The sequence below is a fragment of the Protopterus annectens genome, chromosome 7.part0, assembly GCF_019279795.1.
Source record: "Protopterus annectens isolate FY-2018-M chromosome 7.part0, PAN1.0, whole genome shotgun sequence".
Lineage (NCBI taxonomy): Eukaryota > Metazoa > Chordata > Ceratodontiformes > Protopteridae > Protopterus > Protopterus annectens.
This window is the reverse complement of record NC_056739.1, coordinates 418,657,179-418,680,057: the sequence shown is the minus strand read 5'-3', so window position 1 is coordinate 418,680,057 and position 22,879 is coordinate 418,657,179. Positions and strand designations below refer to the sequence as shown.

General features: G+C 40.5%; 1 protein-coding gene across 1 annotated transcript in view; it reads left to right on the top strand.

Annotated features, from left to right (window-relative positions):
* Positions 1 to 22,879, top strand: part of SRRT (serrate, RNA effector molecule) — a gene marked incomplete in the record, with an annotated part of 984,080 nt that overhangs the window by 10,026 nt on the left and 951,175 nt on the right. Inside the window, 1 exon segment of the mRNA XM_044077005.1 lies at positions 15,471 to 15,607. Within this exon segment, the coding sequence (XP_043932940.1) occupies positions 15,489 to 15,607 (119 nt within the window).

Below are 22,879 nucleotides of genomic sequence, written 5' to 3'. Positions count from 1 at the left end.
AGAAGGGGATAGCAGGGATAGCAGAGAAAGGACAAATGAGAATGTGATAGGAGTAGAGGATGTGATAGAAGAAATAGAGGAAGTGCAGGAAGTTACGGATAGTGAAGAAAATGAAATATTGGATTTAGCTTTATTGAGCTCAGAGCTCTATGTAGCTGAAAACCAGAAGTTACACTCCTGGTAGAAGGGAGGGAAGTCAAATTCTTGTGTGACTCGGGGGCATCACGGACCCTGATCCCTCCAAATTGCCATAGAATTCAGTCTCACCTGATTACATACTAGTGAAAGCAGCTAATGGACAGTTGTATCGGGAGCCCCACTCCTGTAATATTGCAATAACTGATCCTGTTTCAGGATTGACCCAGAAAAGTAAAATAATTGTTTCTGCAAAATGCCCAGTAAACCTCTTGGGCAGAGACCTTATGCAGCTATTTGGTATAGCAGTAGTTCCGACTTTGCAGGGTATGGAAGCACAGTGACAAATTGATACCTTTACAGTGCAATCGTAGGGTGAAATGTTCTATTGGTTTAGCCAGGACTTGGTTATGACTGGTCCAGGGGCAGTGACCGAAGAGTTGATGAACGTAGCCATCAGCAAGTTCCTCTCCCTTGACATTGATAACATTTGTTGCACTGTACACTGTATTATTGTAACACACCAGGATCTGATAAGGAATATGAGCAAGAATTGTTTAGAAATCGTTCAAACAGATTGATATTACGTAATCTGTACTGGGACATGGAAGGGAACAGTGTAGCCAGCTGTTCATTGCCCCAGGAGTTCTTTGCACTCTATAAATCTAATCGATTACCACATGTTAGCTTAACTAAGGACAAGAATGCATAATGGGTAGACTTAGGAGAAAAAGTCACGAGATGGGAAAAGCAGACGGAGTTAGAACTGTCAGAACAGGGAATACAAATGCAGAAGTGAATTGGATAACTCAGACGCACCCAGCCGTGCACTTGCAGTCTAGCAAGGACAGCTGATTAGCACTCCTATTAAAGGAGGAAGAGAAGGAGGAAGAGAATGCCTTACAGAATATACCAGAAACTCTTTGGTCAACAGGAAAGTCAGATGTAGGACTTATTCGTACAGCGGGACCAGTTACTATCACGCCAAAGTCAGCATTTAGACCACAGAAAAGGCAGTATCCCTTAAGAAAAGATGCAGAGGTTGGAATCAAACCTATTATAGCAGCTTTACTTAAGGAAGGGGTGCTGGTGGAATCTCCTGATTCACCATGCAACACACCCTTATTTCCTGTTAAGAAAGCGAATGGAGAACGGCGTATGGTCCAAGATTTACAAGCTGTAAATGACCCAGTAATACCAAGGGCACCTACAGTGCCAGACCCACACACCCTGTTGAATGATTTAAAACCTTAACAAAAATATTTTCTGTGGTAGATATCAGCAATGCGTTCAATACCGATACACCCTGACAACCAATATTGGTTTGCTTTCACATTTCAGGGGAAAAGGTATACATATACACGACTACCACAGGGATATTGTGAAAGTCTGACAACATTCTCACAAGGAATGGCAAGCAACTTGGCGGGATTTACCCCACCAAGAGGCAGTCAGATTTTGCTTTATGTTGATGATATCCTGCTGATGGCCCCCACCCAGCAAGATTGCAAAGAAGATACCATAGCGCTATTACAATTTTTAGCCACTGAAGGACATAAAGTAAACAAAAATAAACTGCAGCTTTAGAAAAAACAAGTTAAATACCTAGGATATGTAATATCCAAAGAGGGTAGGACATTAGATGAGGACAGAAAAGTAGTGATTTTGCAAGCACCAAAACCCACTACCAAGAAGGAAATGATGTCCTTCCTGGGTATGACTAATTTTTGCCGGAACTGGATTCCAAACTATGCCTTGGAATCTGCACCACTGTCTAACCTGATATATAAAAAGCCTATGGCAGCACAGGATTTGTTACAATGGACACCAGAAGCAGAATCTACTTTCTGCAAACTGAAACAGTTAACAGCGTCCTTATTAGTTTTAGGATTACCAAACTATCATAAATGTTTTTTTCCAAACTGTAGATTGAAGCAAGGTTATATGACATCAGTGTTAACACAGCAGCATTGGGACAAGCAACGCCCTATTGCTTATTCATCACAACTAGACCCAGTGGCACGGTCTTTACCCCACTGTGTACAAGCAGTAGTTGCAGCTGCAGTGGCAGTACAGGCTTCGGCCTCAGTAGTTTTGTTCCACCCTCTCACACTGAGAGTGCCTCATGCAGTCGTGATTATTTTACTGCAAGAGAAGGTAGCATATCTTTCCCCTGCTAGGCATCTTTCCTGTATGACTATATTGTTGAGCCAACCTCATATGACAATTGAACGATGCACGACTTTGAACCCTTCTACCTTGCTCCCAACCCCTGCAGATGGCACACCACACAGCTGCCTGCAGGTGATTGAGTAAAAGACACTGCCTAGAAAAGATCTCACGGATGTCCCCTTGGATGATGCCGAGGTGACATACTACGTGGATGGCTCGTGCAAAAGGGGTCCTGCAGGACAGAACCTAGTAGGATATGCAGTAGTTTCTGATACTGAGATTATAGAAGGGAAACCTTTGCCACACAATTTATCTGCACAGGCAGCAGAATTAATTGCCTTGACACGGGCATGTACCTTAGCAAAGGGTAAATGTGTGAACATTGGTACTGACAGCCAGTACGCTTTTTCTACTGTACATGTTTTTGCGCAACAGTGGAAAAATCGAGGAATGATAACATCTACTGACAAACCAATCAATCATGCACAGTTTATTTTAGATCTGTTAGAATCTATTCAGTTACCTCAGAAAGTAGCTATTTGTAAATGCACAGCTCCTACCAAGCAACATGATAGGATTTCAAACGGTAATGCGAGAGCTGATACAGCTGCAAAACAGGCAGCTTCAGAAGTATTTTGTTTGAATGAGGAATTACAACCCTCTGAGATTTTAGACTTAGAAATGTTAAAGACAATGCAGACACTTAACTACGCAGGCTGAAAAACAAAGCTGGGTAAGACGAGGAGCAATTCTTGAAAAGTATTTTGTTTGAATGAGGAATTACAACCCTCTGAGATTTTAGACTTAGAAATGTTAAAGACAATGCAGACACTTAACTACGCAGGCTGAAAAACAAAGCTGGGTAAGACGAGGAGCAATTCTTGAAAAGGGGCTGTACATCTCTAAAGAAGGGAAACCGATATTACCATCTAATTTGTTTAGATATGCAGCTTTGAGCCATGGGCAATGCCATGTCTCAACAGGGGGGTGGTACAGCTGGTGAACAGAGTGTTCACGACATATGGATTCTTAAACTACTCTAAAAAATTTTGTTTAATGTGCCACGTTTGTAACAAACATCATGCACAAGAGGCGTTAAAGCCCAAGCAAGGGAGTTTCCCTACACCACCGTATCCGTTTCATACTATCTGAACAAATGTGAAAATAAGAAGTACTGTCTTGTCATTATAGATATGTTTTCCAGATGGGTGGAAGCCTTTCCGACTAAAAATCCAGATGCGGCTAGTGTAGCAAAAATCCTCGTTAAAGAAATCATCCCTAGATTCGGCATTCCGGAAGGGATCTACAGTGACAATGGTACACACTTTGTAAACCAAACCATATAACCATACATCAGTTAAGTAAACATTTTGGTATTTCTTTAAAAAATCATTGTGCATATCATCCGCAGTCTGCAGGGTTAGTTGAGAAGCATAATGGGATTTTAAAGAGTAAGCTAAGAAAGTTAATAGCAGAAACAAAGAGAAATTGGGTGTACTGTCTGCCCCTGGCACTGTTGAGCATGAGAACTGTTCCGAATGCAAAAGGATCGACTTCTTTTGAAAAACTATTTGGAAGGGCTTATTATATACCTCAGTGGAAACCTTTCATACCCGCAGACCAGGAAACCGACTGTACACTAGCAGAGTATATGAGAAATTTGTTGAATTCTAAACATCTGTTGCAGTCAAATTCTGTTTCAGATGAAGAACAAACCAAACCATCAGAAGTGGCAGTGGCTTCAGGAACCTGGATCTGGGTGAAGACAATAAAAAAGAAGAATTAGACATCACCAAATTGGGAAGGTCCATATCAAGTGCTTCTGTCGACACCCACTGCAGTCAAGATCACAGAGCGTGCCTCGTGGATCCACCTGACGCACTGCAAACTAGTTAAGAACTTTGAACTGGACAAAAATCTTGTCACATGTCAAGAGCAAAAATTATAGAATCCAGAAAAAACAGGAATGCTGAACAACCATTTCCTCAGAAGTATTGCATAATCATCCTGTTAACTGTACTAGTGACAATAATCTTTTTGTTGTGGCCATTCTTTTTTCCAGCCACACAAACTGAACTGAATAAATGTGAAGCGTTACTCCTAGACCGGCACCTAAACTTCAATACTTGCCAGGCAATTAAATATGTGTATGCTGAGACTTTCAATGTTTCGAATTGCTGGAGTTGCACAGCTTTGCAGACAGCATAAGGGGGGTTATTAATGACTGCAGTCCCCCTAGGGGTCAACGAGACCTGGGAAAACTTGATTTGTGATACCTAACCATTACATCACAAGATCAAATAGCATTGCACTTGTCTATTCCACAAAAGGGAACTGTGTGTTTTTATAAAAATTATACTGTTCAGGTGGGTTGGAACAATTGCAATGTGACTGTTCCTTATAAATGTTACACTAAAGCTAACAATACAGGTTCTTATTGTAATACAAACTATGATTCATTTCTTGAATTGATGCACAAAACAATTGATGAAGTAAAACATAATTCTGTTCTCTATAAACAACTGTCTATAATTGATAGAAAAATGTTTCATGCAGGGCGAGTGTATAGTCATAGCAAAGTTACTACTAAAGTAGAGGACTGTTATTTTGTATGTGGCAAGCATACAAGTGGTTACCTGAGAATTGGTCCGGCAGTTGTTTTTTGGGCTACCTGGTTCCGGCCATACGACACACTGCAGTTTTACCTCAAGGAAAAATTCGGAATGTCCGAGAAGTCGTCAAGAAACCTGTAAATCCAGTGGGGCAAATTGATGCGCGTTGGAAAAACCATCATTCTGTAGGCAATGGACTGACACACATGGACTTGAGTGATAGTGTTATATCGTGGGCAGGCATATTACCAGCATATAGAGCAGTGAAATCGATCTGGGAGCTGAGAAAACTGTCAACTTCTCGAAGTAATGAGTAATGCAACTTTTTCCGCTCTCGAATTGGTGACTGATGAATTGAATGCCATGAGAACTGTAGTGCTTCAAAGCCGCATGGCTCTCGACTTCACCCTAGCAGCGAGAGGCGGTACTTGCTCATTAATCCAGGAGGAGTGCTGTTCGTATATTCCTGACCATAAACATGAGATAGACAATCACCTTGAAGTAATTCAGCAAGTGTCGGCCAGGACCAAACCCACTGATGGACTTTTTTCAGAAATGGTTTGGGGGGTGGGGTACTATCCTAATGAACATCCTGATTGCCATTTATGTAGGAATGATCCTACTGGGAGTATGTGTTGTGGCATCCCCTGCATGAAAAGACTGATTAAAATCTTTATAGACATGTCAGTTTCTGAAACCTTATATCAAAGTACTGAGTTTAAAGAATTGTTAAGATTGAAAATGCTTTCATAAGTTTAAATTGAATGACTCTCTTAACTGCAAATCCTAAGTGGGAAGAGGTTAGGAGAAGAAAAATCTGTTTATGCTTATTTTGAAAGTAGAATAAAAGTATTAAAAGGGGGAAATGTCAGAAAAATATGTATTAGTGTATGTATTAGTAATATGCTTAGTGCATTTAAGGCTTGAAAAGGGTTAACACATTTATTCTATTTCACACTGCATAAAATCTGTACAAATTGCAGAAGCTTTCTAACCTTGTATTGTCATGAAATATGCGCAGCTATAATCTTTGCTTATGCTTTGGAAATTTACAGGGAAGCAGATAATTTCTGCTTGTGTCAGGAAAATAATGAATAGATGTATCACTTGTATTAATGTTATGAGACTTGGACAAGGAGTTCTGCTTGTGCTGTGAGAAAATACACAGCTGTAGAAGCTATAGATAATCAGAACAAAGACTGCTTGAAAATCTGAACTTTAATCAGCATTTGCTTGTGCCCAAGCTAGAAAAGTACCTTGAAATGTAACACACGTATTATAACTACACAATAGAAGCTTGTAATGGGCTAGAGCCCACCAAGGCCAGGTTGTTTTTCTCAAAATGTTTTTCTTAAATCCAGTCATGTCAGCAGAAAATCTGAGTAACATCTGCTGTAGAACAATCCTGAAAGTTGTGTTTGATTACATCAACCATAGAAGGCAATGTCTTGTAGAACAGTATAAGAATAGCATACTTCCTGTTAGTAGTTGGGCAAAATCCTGTATTTGCATGTTTTTGTCTCCTTGCAGCAAGTTATTAAATGTGCCTTATCTGAACCTTACATGTATTGGTCTTTGAAGTTTTTTCCTTTGCCAGTAGCAGTATCAACAGTGCTAACTTTGGCAGGCACACACTCATAAACCTTGGCTTAGTTGACAATATAGGAGCAGGATGAATGTTCATAATCTCCCAACTTCAGTGAAGTACACTCGTTCATGTCACTACCATAGGTGATATCTGAGGCTTGCACTGTCTGCAGAGTGAATGCATCCACCATAGAGGACAGTTAAGTAGGTGACCCTTGACTGCAGAACATTCTCGGGTCTAGATGTCACCCTTGGCATCAGTAAGTGTGCAGATCAGTGATCAAACACAGGTAGTACTTGCACCATGTAAGAGATGTGGAATGAGCTGCATGGCTTGAGCGGGTAGCTGCAAATGCTGTTCTACAGCACATGCAAAATGAGAGAGAGTATAGGGACCAGGAACAGTCACGCATTTTGGTCATTGGTGGTTCAGGGGACTGCCATTAACACAGCTATATGGATGTTGCTAACTGGCTCGGTTTTATTCTTTTTGATTATTTTGTCACAGCCCATAGTTGTGGCTACACACTGCTCGTTTACCATGCTGTATCGTGTCTGCCTCGTATGGAGTGCTGCCACATCTGGTAACTCACCAGGCTCATGTGGTGCTGCTGCAGGGTCTCCATGTAACTGCTTTTGTGGCACTGTGTTGAGGAGCTTGACGGACATCTTTTCTGAAGCACACTGCAGTGCACCGCCTTATGCATCAAATGTCGTGGCTGTACAGTGAGGTGGTGTACTCCAAAATCTACTATGATTTTGGTATTTGCAGATGGGGAGGAGAAGTTATGGTCTCGATGCATAACCGCCATCATTTTCAAAGCACAACAGCAGACACTGTTATGACTGGTTTGCTGCTTATTTTGTTAACTTAGTAAGCCTGCTAGGCACCAGTCTGTCTTCAGGTCCAGTGCAGTAATACTCTGTGAAATAGCTTGTTCATAGGACCAGACTGTTGACTAGCTGAGCGCATACATGCCAGCTGAATAACCTTGTGAAAGTTATCCTGTATAAAATACTGGTTGAGGCTTCCCACCACTTGGGAACGGACTGTGTTGGACACACATTTTGTACAGTACCCTGTGCAGTGCCTCTCTCGTGGAAGCCATTGATGTTGTAAACATGATGCAATGTAGTTGAGGTGGAAGTTATTCTGACTGATTTTCTGGAAAATGTAACGGCGCAGGTATGACTTTTGATAGCAGTGTGGTTGCAGTCAGTGGTCTGGAGGGGTATGTCATTCCATTTTTGTGTATTGGTGGTTCTCTCCTGCTTTCTGCAAAAACAGATAAGTCCCTCCACATGGTATCTCATCTTGTCAAGGAACTAGTATATAATTTGCAACATAATTTCATTTTGCCACGTCCCTTGTCAGATACTGTAATTTCCTGGTAGCAAGGATGATTAATGCCATGCAAACTTTAATGTCTATTGGGATAAGCACTCCACCCATCTCCTTGAGTCCAAGTGAGGACAGCACATGTCTTCTGACTCTTGTGCGGTATCTTTCTCCATACAGTAGAGGTCAGCCGTTACTTGGCTGTAGAGATTGTCAGCCACTGGCAAGCCTTTCTAAACAGTGAGGGAGGCAGACTCCCAATGCTGGCTCTTATATGCATGCTATCTAGCTACTGCAGATGCCAACTACATCAGCATTTCTCCGTGTACAAGATTAGTGGATCACCATGTATTAAGTTGATTAATATACAGCCTGAATCATGCCAGCACATTTCATTTAATCATTTGCTTTTCTGTGGCTTTCTTTAGCAAATTTACGCTAATTAGCTTGTCATTAGCCTTTTTCTGACCACAGTTTTCTCCAACTCACCCCCTCCCTGTGGTGTTAGCATTTAATATTTTTAATACCCCAGCTTAGTTGAGAGGTTTTAACTACAATTAATGCAGTTTGAACATTGCAGTAGTGTGTTTTAATGTGTACATGTTCTGCAGTTAAACGTATTTGCTGGTCTGTTAAACATTGGGAACATATCTTTTTCAAAATGTAAAAGCTACCTGTTTATGAAGTATAATGCATCTTTTTCAAAATGCAGTACTAAATGATGACCCAGAAATGTTACAGGTGGCTGTGCTCCTAAACCACTATTAATTGCATATTGAAAACTTTTTTATGCAGCTTTTTGCAGTGGATTGCTCCACTGTGGCGACTGCTGGCACACCACTTCTAACTGTGTATGTTACAAGGTTGCACTACTTCACCCTCTGTGCAGGGTTTGCTGCTGTGTATACTCTGCGGTTATTTGTGTTTGCTTACTCTAAATGTGCTTGTGCTGTTTTTGTTCACTTTGAATCAGCATTTACTTTTGTTGACTGTGCACTAGAGAGAGAGAGAGAACTACAGGTATGCTAAGTAACACTACTGTGCCTCCATGAAACTTTTTTTTTCTAAAGCAATTTGCAGACTGTTAAAGTCCATATTCAGTCTCTCTTTGAACAAAAAAACCCCACTAAAGTGAATAATTAGTTATTGAAAATGATAAAAGGGGAAGGGGTGGGCATTTTGAGTATATACCCCATCAAGAGTCAAGCCTAAAGGTTGGGAGCTTTTATGTTGGACCAAAGCTGCAAGAAACTAACATTATTGGTACTTACGATATTATTGAGGTGGGAATGGTTGAAAGTTCTGAAGTTTGAGAATGTAAGAAAAGGAATGAAGAGTGCTACGGCAAAAGACGGTAGTGCTTATTTTCTGTTTTAGTGTGTTTGTCAAATGGATCTCTTATTTATCTAGAGGGTAGTGCTTTAATTGTTTCTAATGTTATAGAAGGAGAAATAGAAAAGTAAGAAAATTTGGAGTTTTCTTAACCAAATTATAAATTCACAAACTGCTGATTCAAATAGGTCACAATCCACAGAAAAGTAGGATAAAATAGATTTTCTAGTTATTCAGAAGTTGTACCCGTTGAAGTTTCTAATAAAATGCTTCATTGCGTGTCTTTGTATGGGAGTTAAAATGCCATTACGATGGAGGTGGGGGGCTTTTCTGAAGTTTTTGAATTGATGTATTTAGATTTATTAAATGAGAAGTTAACAGATTAGATTGAACATAAATCAAGTTCTTTGTATTTTAAGACTTGTAAGAAATGTTTGTTAGTTTCTATCAACAGTTCTGTTGCACAAAGCTGTGAAAGCAATCTGTCCATCTTAATCTTCTGCAACACAGAGAGTCTGGTTTTGCATACATCTTGTACTATGTGGGTATAGCCAATATTCTTTATTTCCAAATCAATTAATCCTTCAAATGAAATGCCTCTAAAAGTAATATTTATTTGCTTTATTTGTCTGCTGATTTACTGCTGAACAAATTGACGTAGGTGTAAGTGCTTTGTAGTTGGTTAGCACTGTGTTTCTGTTTATCATGGGCAAGGTGCATGTCCTTTAAACAGATTATTATATTCTGAATCCCATTTTGTAGCATGGTGCTTAAGGCCATTAATTAAAAAAAAAAAAAGTATGCGTTTACTGTATTTCTAATGGAGAAAAAAACACAAAATGCAGTTTAGAATTGCCTCCACCTTTTTCATAGGTTCATAGAAGGTTGCTAGGCTAACGGCCCTAGAGTTCTTACAAATCTAGTCATATTTATCCCGAGTTGACCCAATTGTCATTGGTTAGGTGAGTGACATTCGCAGAAGTAAGGGTCTGTGGTAGTTAATGCTAACTTTCTCTGTCCAGTAGGGACATGGGCATCAGCCCAGGAGTGAATTTGTGGTCACCCATCCATTGATTTAGGTTGCATTTAGAGGGGGGTCAGGCAGGGGCTCTGTTTGAATTGGAAGTTTGTTCCAGAGAAATGGCAGTCTCTGAGAGCTGTAATCTCTCTCTCTCCAGCATGACCTGTTCATGTCATAGGCTAGGTTAAGATCCCTGAAGTGAGTGACCCTTGTGTAGTTTGACTTGCGTATGTGTAGCATTTTCATCAGGGCCAGGTCAGAGACTGCCCTGTAAGTCAGGTACAGGTCACCCCTTAACTTGTAGGAGACAGAATACAGTGACAGGGCTTTCAGTCTTTCCGTCTTTCCACGCAAGACTTGTTTTGTGTACCCTATTAATTTTTTGGTGACAAACTTGTGTGATGTCTCCAGTTGCTGCAGATGTCTGGTGAGGTACGTGCAAAAGGGAGCATTGTACACTCTTACTGATCTGATGTGGGCCGATTACAATGGAATAATATCCTTAGATGTAGATGCAATGCCCCTGTTTATAAGATGTGCCACATAGAAGGATTTCCTTACTACTGTGGATACGTGATGGCCAAAGTTCAGATTGCTGTCAGCCTGAGTAACCAGATCAAGTACCACTGGGTCTAATCTTGTGGGGGGCTGTCTGTAATATAATTAGGGATATCGACTATCCCAAAGGAAATGAGTGTTTTTTTTTTTTTTAAGCTTTAATCCGTGGCTTTGGCACCTATCATTTTGTCTGCATTAACCTTGCCTTCAGTATATTAACATTGTTGGGGGAGGGGGGGGGCTCAATGGTTGCTCCCAATTTGCAATTGTCAGCAAACTTGGTCTGGCACTGGCTGCCCATTTGCCTGGACTTCTGAGAAATTCCAAACAGTAAGGGGCCCAGCACAGATGCCTGTAGTATGCATTGGTGACTGATCATTTGTTAGAGATGAAGTCACCCACTTTGACAGTATGTGTCCTGTCATTCAGCCAGTTGGCTACTCATCTGGTAATGTAGGGGTTAATTCCCAATTGGGAGAGTTTTTCTATAATACCTGAGTTGGGGCTTGCATCAGATGTCTTGGCTGGGTCAAGATGGGCAGTATGCACCGCCTTTCCGTCATCCAGGGCCTTGATGACTCTCAAAGAATTCAACCGTGTTTAACAGCATGGCTACCTTTAACAAATCCGAACTGGTCATAATGATTCTTTCCTTGGCCTTGCAGATGAGGCTAGTCAAGCTTATGGGCCTATAATTCCCAGGGTCAGTTGATGGGTCCCCCCTTTGTGCATAGGGATTACTCTTGCTGTCTTCCATTCCGCCAGAATATAGCCAGTTCCAAGTGGGTCTGCCAGGTCATGTTTTAAGTTGTTTAAACGGCAGCATGGGATGTTTCTGGTTCCATTGATAGTGTTTTCGGCCTTGGAGAATGCCGAGATGACCTGATCTCTGGAGATAATAGGCTGAGGCGTGGTGGCAGGTGTAGTTTGGGAATTGACTAGAGGAGGTAGGGGGGTGAAGTTTGCTCCAAATTTGTCAGCTAGCAGGTTGGCTATTACATCTGAATATGGGTGGTGCCATCCACAATCAGTTCAGAGTATAGCTGGATGTTCCCCTTTAGATGTTGGACGTAAAGAATGCCTTATGATTATCCGTAGCTAGAGACGCTATTTTTACTTTGTAATTGGCTGTGGAGGACTTAATATCTCCAGGTGATACACACACTTAAATTTTTGGTGTTAAGAATTGTTGGTGAAAATATTAAAGAAGGAGACTTAGTAATGAAACTGAACTATTTGAAATACTTTGGTTATAGTTTTCATGCCAAATGTTACCGCTGGTCTTAATTATGTTTCCCTTAAACCTTCTTTGAAGAGTAGAAGTCTGCATCACTTGAGTTAAATGATTTAATGTTGTCATGTGTTTAATTCTTGAATTTTGTTGGTTGGAGGATTATTTAAATACTTGTATTGCTGCTAAAGTATAATGGTCTGAAGAAGCAGAGTATCCGCAAAAGCGCTCACCTTTTTATACTTTTAATTTACTAAAGGCATTCAGCCTTTGTGGACTACTGCTTTTACTTATTAAATATCTCCAGTTTGTTTTAAGCTAGAGAAGGATTTCTTCCTCTGCTGAGCCAGTTCCCTCTTGGATCAACAGAGGAGGAAATCCCTCTCTAGCTTAACAAGCAAACTTTTTGTTTATAAATTTGCTGGAGGAGAATACTACAATCATAGTGATTTGAGGGCAGCAGCTTAATTGTTTTCACTTCATCCTTGGCATCTTTTGATGAAAAAATTTAAAGCAATGTCCTGGTATTGCATGGTCAAAGTTGCCGGAAACGTAACATTTGTTAGAATCCTTTCTGCTGTACAGTTGTCCTTAAGTGTGCAAAAAGTCTCTTGTTGGCCATAACTTTTGTATTCCAATCTTGATGCAGATTAATAGGGACCATAACGGAAACGTCTGACATTGGGTAGCAACAAATAAACACATTTTTCTCCATCTGACAGAAATAAAACAATGATTGTTTTAAGGCAGTGCTTTGGAGAGGGCAGTGGACTATGTTGGCTTTTATAGTGGGTAAATAAGTATTTTGGAGTTTTGTAACCACTTGTGATAAAATGTGTTGAAATAAGATGTTATGCCTGATTACTTTCAAGATTTTGGGGTACAGCACAAATTCTACTCTCCTGACAGTGTTTTCATATCCAGGGTTTTGTTTTGAGGCATGTTTATTTCAGTTCTTGGGTTACTGTTTTGCATCGAACCATCAAATTATTTTTGTAAAGATTTGCTTTCTGAGATGCTTTGCCTAACAAGGCTGCCAAAAACATGTTTGGCACAAGTTAAGACTTTTAACGTCTCCTTAGTTCTTCCAATAACTGCTTAACCAGCTGAGCTACTAGTATGAGAAGGTCAGTCTGTCTTTTAAGACTGTTATGGTGGTATTTAAGTGTCTTTCTGCCAAGGACTTTTCTATCCGTGGCAGATTATTTAATAAAATTGAGATAAATTTAATTTAAAAATGGTAAACTGCCAGAGCCTAGTTCATAGGTTAGACTTTTGATCTGCGAGGACCTTAAGAAGTATAGCTTTACATTCCTGTAGTAGGTTTTGGCCCTTAAATTTTGCATGCAAACAATCCAGAGATCTGTGAACAAGGATATGTTGGGACATTTTACATTTCCCTATCCGTGAGGGACAGGAGTGCTAAACTGGGTGAACTTGCAGTTACCCATCCTTTCATCCAAATTGCATTTGAACAGAGTAAGGTAAGAACTTTGCTTTATCTAGAGTGTAAGATGGTTCCATATGTGTGTTATTCTTAAGCATATAAACCTATTCCTCCAACATAGTTCTGGTTATTTTGCAAAACAGATTAATGCTTCGAGTGGGTATTTGATTGTGCTGAACTTGCAAATGTGCAATAGGACAAGTGTGTGTGTTGAATTCCTTTATGCAAAGCAAAGGTCTCCTCCTCTGATTACTGAGAAGAGGGACAAACCATTTGGACAGTCTTCATAGTTTTTACAATTTATGCTCTTTATTTTTGTATGAGAATGTGTAGTTCTACTTGCCAAGTGTTTTTGGACAAGTACATACTGGAAGGAGTGTTGTACTCCATGGCTGCCCTAATGAGTGCATGGTACAGTGGAACAATTATATCCTTGGATCTGAATATAGTACTTCAGATGACAGCTGTGCAATGAAAAAGGACTTATAACAGTGGATATGTGGTGATCAAAGGCAGGTCATTGTTGATGTAGGTTTCCAGATCACTAACTACGAGATAAATTTTTAGGAGTTTGTTGTCCATGTAATAGTTAAGAAGAGTCATGCATAATCATATCCTTCAGCAAGCATTCCTTGGTATTTCATTTCACATGTTTTTTGCCACCCAGCTGTTTGTGTGGAGATCTTTGTGTCCATGGGGGTTTTGTGACTATCTAGTATGCAGAAGTTTGCAAACCTGGTTAGTCACAAACCATTAACATTAGCTTTGACCTCCTAAAAAGTGAATGTCAAGAGTGGGCCAAAGACTGATCAGTGAGGTACAATACTAGTCTCATGTCTTTTTTGGAGGAGGTATAACTGCTCATCCAAATTTCCTGGATTCTAGTTGTGAAGCCAGTTTGCTATCTAATGAGTTACATAGGGATTGTCGTCCTTTTAGCTGAAAGAATTGTATCTGCTATACCTGTGTGAGATAGTGTTGAATGCCTTAGAGGGTATTTTGTGATCATGTGCACCTTTTCTAAAGGCTGCTGTAAAACTGATTAGGTAATCTGAACTGTGGTTCAAAATCAGTATATGTAGTAGAGCCCTGAAACGTAGGGGAATGCATTTCTTTTTTATGACTGCAGTGCCCAAACTGTAGTTTGTATATATAGAACTAGACAACGGGTAACTCATTTCACTGAAGTTGGTTGAAGCTGTTGAGCTCTAATTCTGTCTATATTGTGATGTAAAGAAGAAAAAAAATTGCATAAGATGATATTCTTAACTGCATGGAAGAAAAATCAAATCACTAAGTGGTGAATGCTACTGCCCCCAAGCTTGTCTGAGGCTTATGTGCTTCTGCACATAGTTTGCCTACTGGGAAGAAATATTTCTCTCATTTTCCTTTCTTATTTCCATACCAGTCCTCCTCTTAATTCAGTATGCTCTTAACATTTCATCTGTTAACTGTTTATGTATTTTTTATCAGCATATTTAGTGTTCCCAGATTATGTAAACTGTTTGCATTCTGCAAGTTGTTGTGTTAAAGCTGTAGAATGCAGTTTATATGATCTAGGAATGTCAGTGGTATAGCATACATGACTTCTGGTTATTGTAGTTAAATGCATAATGTGGAAGTCCAACATGAGCAGTTTTCCAAGAACTTTGGGAAATAAAACATTAAACATGTATGTGAGTATTATGTAGCAAACATGCACATTACCAGGATGAGTTTATATATGGTAGAAAAAAGGTTTTAAGTGCTCTAATCATATCTCTGTATAGATGCATGGACACTAGTCTTTTCTGGTTATACCCAAGGCTTCCAGTCTTCCAAGTTGCTTAGAGAGAGATGACCTTCTTGCCCCCATGAAGTGGGTTGCTTCAAGAAAATGTCTTGCTTTAATTGCAAAAGATAACTTTTTTATTACTCACTTGAGTACTTGTAACAGTATGGTAAAAGTTGTCTGCCTTGACTCCTAAATTGAAGTATTTGTACAGCTCTAGTTACATACCATATTTTATTACATGTGTTTTTTCTGTTTGGAACAGGTATTTATTTTTCACAACATGGGAGACAGTGATGATGAATATGATCGTAGACGCAGAGACAAATTCCGTCGGGAAAGAAGTGATTATGACCGATCTCGAGAGCGGGAAGATCGAAGGAGGGATGACTGGAACGACAGGTAAGTGTGCTAGAGAATTATTTTAGTGAAGCTTACCTTTTTGGAAAGAACTTGTTTGCAGTGATGTGGAAACGAATGTATTTTTGTGCCACAGCATATAAAGAGTAAATGTTTGGAATAGTTAAATTGGAGAGCTGAGAGATTCACCTCTTCCTCCCCTTCTCGACATGGATGATGTTTCTCTCCTGTCCTGCTCTTAAGTAATTACATTATGTCATGTAGGCTGCATCTCATTTTTTTTTCTGTTAGGTGTTTTAGCTTAGGCTGGGGGGGGGGGGTAGTAAGACAGACCATCACCCATCTCAGGCCTCTTTATAGTCCACTAGCTCCTTGGATAATCAATTATCCATATTGTCTGATTTCTGGGTTGAAGCACATTCCATCAGTTCATTATGTATGCCTTCCTCCTCCTCTTTCTTCTTGACTGTCACTCTGGAGTGTTACTATGCCTTCCTATCTTCAGGTGAGAATAACATTAGTTCCTGCAGCTTTCCATGTACCTATTGACTTGCAGCTTCTCTTGTCATGGTAATTCTTACAATATGTAAATAAAATGAACTGCATGTCATTTTAAGGGCACTATAGCTATTTGGTGTTGTGTTCTTACCATGATGGTTTGTAGTAATACTTTCCTGTTCCATTTGACAGTGTGTAAACATTTTTGCATAAACTGTACAGTATCAGAATTATATGTATTGAACACCAGAAGTGTTCATTTTAACTCTGCTGTGAATTTGGGCCTCTGTGTGTCTGTTCTGCAGCTCGTATGATGTGTAGGACCTGTCACAGCCAGTTGCCTTAATAGGGTGAGTCCAGAGTTTGCCTGGAGTTGATTGACCCGGGGACACATCAACAAAACTGCTGTATGTAGGCAATGTGACATTACATGCAGGCTCTAAACAAAAACTTCATCAGATGATAGGGAATGAAGTTGAGACAGAAGGGAAAATAGTAGAAGAAGTTAGCAGCTTCAAACATCTGGGGGGGGGGGTTGAATAGAAAGGAACTCTTGAATAAGGAAGTCAAAGTTAGAATCTGAGGGGCTGTAGGCATCTGGTACAGAGTTTCGGGGGTAGTGTGTGACAGAAAAATGCCAAAAAAGCTGAAACATAAGGTGCACAAAACGGATGTAACCAGTGCTACAAACGTGAAGTGAAGCTAGAACACTTGGCGAAGATAGCGGTGATGGAGGTGAAGTGCCCCAAATGGGTGATAGAATGCACGCTGTGTGTGCAAATGGAGAAATAAGGACACTGAAACTGAAGTCCAAGTAGCTCCAATTTATAGAGTTGTCAGAGAGAACAAGTTACAGTTGGTTGGATACATGTGCAAGAAAGCAGAAAACAGTCTGAAGATGATTTAGGGCAGGCAGGAAGAAAGAAAGCAAGAGGAATCAGGGGACTCCAGCAAAGAGAAATGGATTGTGAGAGAGAAGACCTGCAACAGCCTGACAGGACTACTGAAGAAGATAAGAGTGGCACTGAATGAAGAGATGGCAGAATTTGACATGACACTCTGACCCCCATGTAGAAAAATGGGGTGAGATTGATGATGATTCCCCAATTGGATGAGGCACAGGAAATTCATCCCTGATATTTAGACCTGTGTGTCTAATGGCCACAGGCAGCCTGTAAATGGTTCATCTCCCAAGCCCCTGTTTATACTTATCAAAGGTACTATAACTTGCCAGAGATTTGGGATGCATGGCTAGGTTTAAAAAGTCCCTTCTGGTTGTTAACCTGGCACTCGCCTATGAATCTGAGAATACAAGGTAAAAATCATCTTAAGGCACTTCTCATCCCTTTTTCTTGCTTTCATAGGAAATAAACATCTAATCAGCAGTCCTGAATTGTTTGGCTCTATTACTGTAGTATCTGAATTATCTGAATGTCCAAAGTATGGGAAATCCTTTCACTATCCTGTTTAGGCCATGGAATGAAAACTGGGAGATAAGTGAATTGGCTTAAGGTAAACTTTGAAACCACTTTAGGCATAATTGAAGGGTTAATTCTCAAGAAAGCCTTATTCTTCTGAAAAATTAGATATTGGTGTTTCACTGTTAAGGTTTGTAATTAAGCTACCCATCTGGCAGAAGTCAGAGGAATTAACGACTGTTATTTCCAAGAGAAGAGTTTCAAGGCTGCCTTAATGGGCACGTCAAAAGAAAACCTAATAAGCTTTTCTAGCACAAAATTATGATCCTAAGAAGGAGCCACATGTTTAATAGGTAGACACACATGCAAGAAAACTTTCAAAAAGCTATCACTGATGGTAATGTGCAACAAAATTCTGCTCTAAAGGAATGTAGGTAGCCTAGAGGGATAAATTGTGCTGGATTGCTGTGGTAATGTCTTTGATGACCAGCAAAGAACCTGGATCTCTGTTATAGTGCAAAGGTTTGAGTGCATGTAAGAGAGCCATCATTTCTGTGATATTTGTGTGTTAACCTGTCCTGCTTGTTCCAAAGGCTTTGAACCTTTATTCCATTGAGCACAGCTCCCCAAGTGAACTGAGGCACATCATCACCGACTGAGTAGCCGTCTGATGGGAAGGCCTGTTTTAAGTGTCAGTTAATGTGTTCTCCAGCACAGCTCCCTTTTCACAAACACCAGAAAGAAATATGAAAGACCAGTGGATGTAGGTGTTAAGTCTAGAGGGATTTAGAGACATTACATTTTCTCATTTGAAGTTTGACCAGAGACGTTTTAAGAACAGAGACTGTTTACTTTAAAATTCTGAGATATTTCCCATCAGGTGCTTCATTCGGGTTACAGAACACCAGAGAACGAGTCACATGAGAAGGTACTCTTTCCTGAGGAAGAAGAGCAATCATCAGGGTTGTATCCAGAAAACAGCGTAGAACTATAAATCTGTGAGCTGTAATAAGAAAAGGGTTCATTACCCAGTTAAGGGACTGCTGACTATCCTTTATGGACTCTGCTACCGTCAGATGTCTAGGTATAGAAAAATGCTAATGGTCCTGCATCTTGTAGTGGACGGTCACTGAAACGAAGCACTATATAAGTCTCATAGTTAGCAGTCCAAAGGATGAAAAATAAAATTGAAAATGACAGATCATCACAAAAAGTTGTCTAAACCCTTTGAGGACTGAGAATAATAAGCACCATTTAAATCTAAAGCTACTAGGAAGCTGCAAGGTGGGATTGAAAGGTAACACAGATTGAAGCTCATTTTGAATTTTAGAACTTTGATGTGAAGGTTAAGAAAAGAAAGTCTGGAACAGGTTTCCAGGTTCTTCATTTCTTTGGCACCATAAACATCCTTGAGTAAAAAGCCCTTTCCCCTTAAAAATGGGGGCACAGTTTCTATTACACCTCGGGACAGCATAATGGAGAATAGGAGAGAGGAAATGGATCTGATTGGAATGGTGTGAGGTAATCTAGTGAAGGGAGTTCATCTGCCAGTGGTGATCCTTGAGAATGAAGCATTCTATTGGAATGTGAAAGCACTTGCTGAGCACTAGGAACGTTCTGTTACTTGTATGTATATGTTTTTTCTACAGTAAAACGAACGACAGTCAGCTCCTTATTGTCGTGGTGTGCCTCAGAGTTTTTTTTGTGGATCCTTGAGAATGATTTGTAGAACCCAAGGATCTTACTTTGCCAAAGAGGAAAATGAATGCCCAGAATTTGGGACCAGTTCACAAGTTTGCCAGGATGAAGAAGAAAATGGGATGGGGTACATAGTCTATTTTCCTAACCGGGATTTAGGATTGGAAGAAAAGAAGAACTCCTGTTCCTGGATCCAGTCTGCCATGGTCATTTTTTGAGATTGTTTACTGGAATTTTTCTGGAATGGCTTGGTCTGATCTGATAGAAGAACCTGTACTGGGGTTCAAATGTCTGAAATAGCTCCAAAATGAGGGCTGAGAATTCTTGGTAACTCCTTAAATTAACTTTTCCTTTTTCTTCAAACCTTTTGCGAACAAAGCTTTATCCAGAGGGGTGTTTAGAATTTGTCTTAAAGGTTGGGGAAGTTTTGAGAATTTGTATCTTCTCATATATGCATTCTGAAGTAAGTTTTGCAGTCTGAGAAATGTAGTCTGAGATTCCTTACTTTCACTGAGGTAGGAAAAGCAGCAGTTAATCTTTGCATAATGTCAAAAGAGCAAAGAGAATTCTAAATAAATGATCCAGACTGCTCACAATTCTAAATGCTGGGGAGGAAGAAGCATAAATATTCTTACCAAACCTTTCCAAAGCTCTACCTAGTTTGTAAGAGAGATAACGGATTAGCATCTGTGAGGAGTTTGCATGAAGCAGATTTGGATAAGTTAATAACCTCTGGATCTACTCCGTGAATAGGTGTATCTGTGAAACTGGAGAATGTTATATGATCTACAAGGTTTTCAAAGACAGCATGTCAGGAGATGCACAAGCTGACAAAAAATCTTCCAGTGCAGAAGGAAGAGGAGCCTGTAAATGAAAGGTCTCCTGTGACAAATCATAATAAATCTGAGGTTCTGAAATATCCTTTTGCTCCCAGTTAAACATGTCCCAAATTTAACAGTAGTATTCAAAAAAGAAAACCCTACCATGGAGCAGTTAGAGGAGTAAATTTGCTCAATCGGAATCCTCCTGTGTGGAAAAGGCAGCCTAAGAAGCAGAATCCCAGTGCAAGGGCTGACTCTCCAGCTGAGAATCTATATCTGGAAGGAGACACACAGACGCACACACTCAGATCTGTACTAAAAGACTGACAGGATGTAAATGAGCACATACAAGGGAAACAGGAGAAATGTGCTTGGTCCTATGTTGTTTCCCAGTAGTGCCTTCTGAAAATGAATGGCTGCAGGAACAGTCTTTACCTCTAACACTTTTATGAGGAATGTTTTTCCCATGGAACATCATCTGGACTCTTCTCAGAGCCAGCATCTGAACAACCACAGAGGATGAGACAACCTCCCAGTCCTTGGTTGCTTCTTGCTGTTCATTTCCTTTCCTGTGCAGTAAAAGCAGTGGAAAAGTGTCACTACTCGGGATTCTCCTTTTTAAAGTGTTTTCTTCAGCTGGCGCTTTTCATTCTGTCTTGGGTAGTGCCTGCTGATTGCAGATCCCGTCCTTCCCGCATAGGTCATTCTCTTCCTTGAGGATCACTGCATGTCTGAGGTTGGGGGGGGTACCCAGATGTAACCCTTCACTGTACTGGTCTCTCCCCTCTATATGAGAACAGTCAGTTGCCTTTGTTATGGTCCCTTTCGGCAGGTTTGGCAAGTGGAGAAGCAAAGGCTGTAACTCTGGGGCCAAGGGGAGTGTGTCTGTGTAAAATGTCATCTCAAGGACTCTCACGATTTGTGTGTAAATTGTTTAGGACCTGATATCTGTCAAGGGCTTAGCTCCAGTACCCTGGCAGAAGAAATTTGAGTCTCCTGCTATCATATCTTCAGACTTCCCAAAAACGTTACAAGAGAAGGGAAAATATTTCAGCTGCAGCAAGTAGGTCTCACTTAAATTATCAATTTTTGAGACAAGTCGTATACCAGGGAGTTTAAGTCAATACTCTTCTGAAAGAGAGTCATACCAGGTTTCTACCATCAAGATCTCCCTCTGCTGTTTCAGTCAGATCCTTTGTCGTTCAGAAGTACTTCGGAAGCAGATGGGAATCCACGATAAGGACTTTAAGATCTGGTGTCATCCTGTCCACCTCTTACTTTATTTATTTAGTGCAAATTAGGTTTACCCACACTAACCTCTCTTAATTCCTTTCCTAACCTCTTTCCCTTCATTGGTGGTTTTGTAGCAGATTGTCCTCCTGGAGCTTTATAAGTTTGCCAATAACCAGTACTCCATAGGTCCCAATCTCATTTTATCAAAGTCGTTCATTTGACTCTGATACCTTCTGAACTGATTGCTCAATGCCGACTTTTTGGCTGTAACAGTTTCTGGTATTTGGATTTGACTCCATTGAACTGATGGCACCACTCTTGGGCTCAGATTTGTCCAGTTCTTCTGCTTGGGCTTTGTCTTTTGCATCATTTGTCCACTGCTTTGGCAGGTGATGTCTTGGCCCAGAATTCTCCAGTGCTAGTGGATTCCAGATCAGCATTTTGAAGCATGGAGAGGATATCTTCCTCTGTAAGGTACATCGACACCAGCCTCTTGATCATAGTTTCCAGGGAAAAATGAAACAAATGTCCTCAGAGTTCCTTGCAGTGGTAACATATTCTTGCGGAGACTCTTAAGTCCCACTTGTAAAGAAGAAAACATGTAAGAGAAGATGCATGGCCTCCCTGAATAAATCCTTCATGTCAGACAAAGATCTGAATGATAGAGAAGGTTCTCCTCCCAATCCCAGTGCTTGAATTGAGGAGGGGGATCCTGACCTACTGAACCACCATCTCAGGATGAGGATGTAATATTTGAGGTGTACTCTTCTGCTTCCTCTACCTCTTGAGTGGTCTCTCTGTCACAACTTCGTCTTGACCTGGTTTTCAGGAGAGCATGGCAGAAACCTGACACGTCAGAAGCTCACAAGCTGAATAGAATTTTTGCTCCCTACTCCAGTCAAAAGGAGCTCTGGTTGGCTCTGATTGCTACAACTGCTACCAAGAAAATTCCCAGACAAGTTTTCTGATGTCCATCCTCCTAGTAGAGCATATAGGATAATAGACAGGATGGGGAAGTGATGATGTATGCCTCTGACATGTACTTGAGAACATGGTATTATCTTATTCGCAAAACAGGCTATGGATACTTTGTATCCTAGTGTCTTATGAAGGCAGCTTATGCAGTTATTGACTACTGTGGATTATGCTGAACATTGCGAACCCTTGCACAACACCGCCAATAAAATAGCTGGGGAGGCAGGTATGGGTGTCTCTAGGTAGCTCCACACCTGGTTCAGCTTATGTTGGTTTGGTTTTTGTACACTTTTAAGGCATCTTTCACCAACACCTCCAGCCCTACTGTGAAGGAGAAATTGTGGAGATGTGAAGAGGAAGGCAAGGCCCTCTTCTGTAGAGGTTAGATTTGAGAACTTTCAACAACCTTTCAACAGGACCACAAAATAAGGGTTTTCATTGTATTTTCTCTGTAAAGTAAAACCAGTGACCCTAGAGGCTTTGTCCGACTGTCCACCTCTGGAAGACAGTTGGAGGTGTGTCTCTCTCCACTCATGTGTTGGGTGGCCATCACGGAGGACAAATAGGTAGGAGCAGTAATATCCAGAAGCTATACAATTCCATTTTTCTTTTACACACACACACACACACACACGCACACACACACTCTCTCTCACTCTCTCTCTCACACA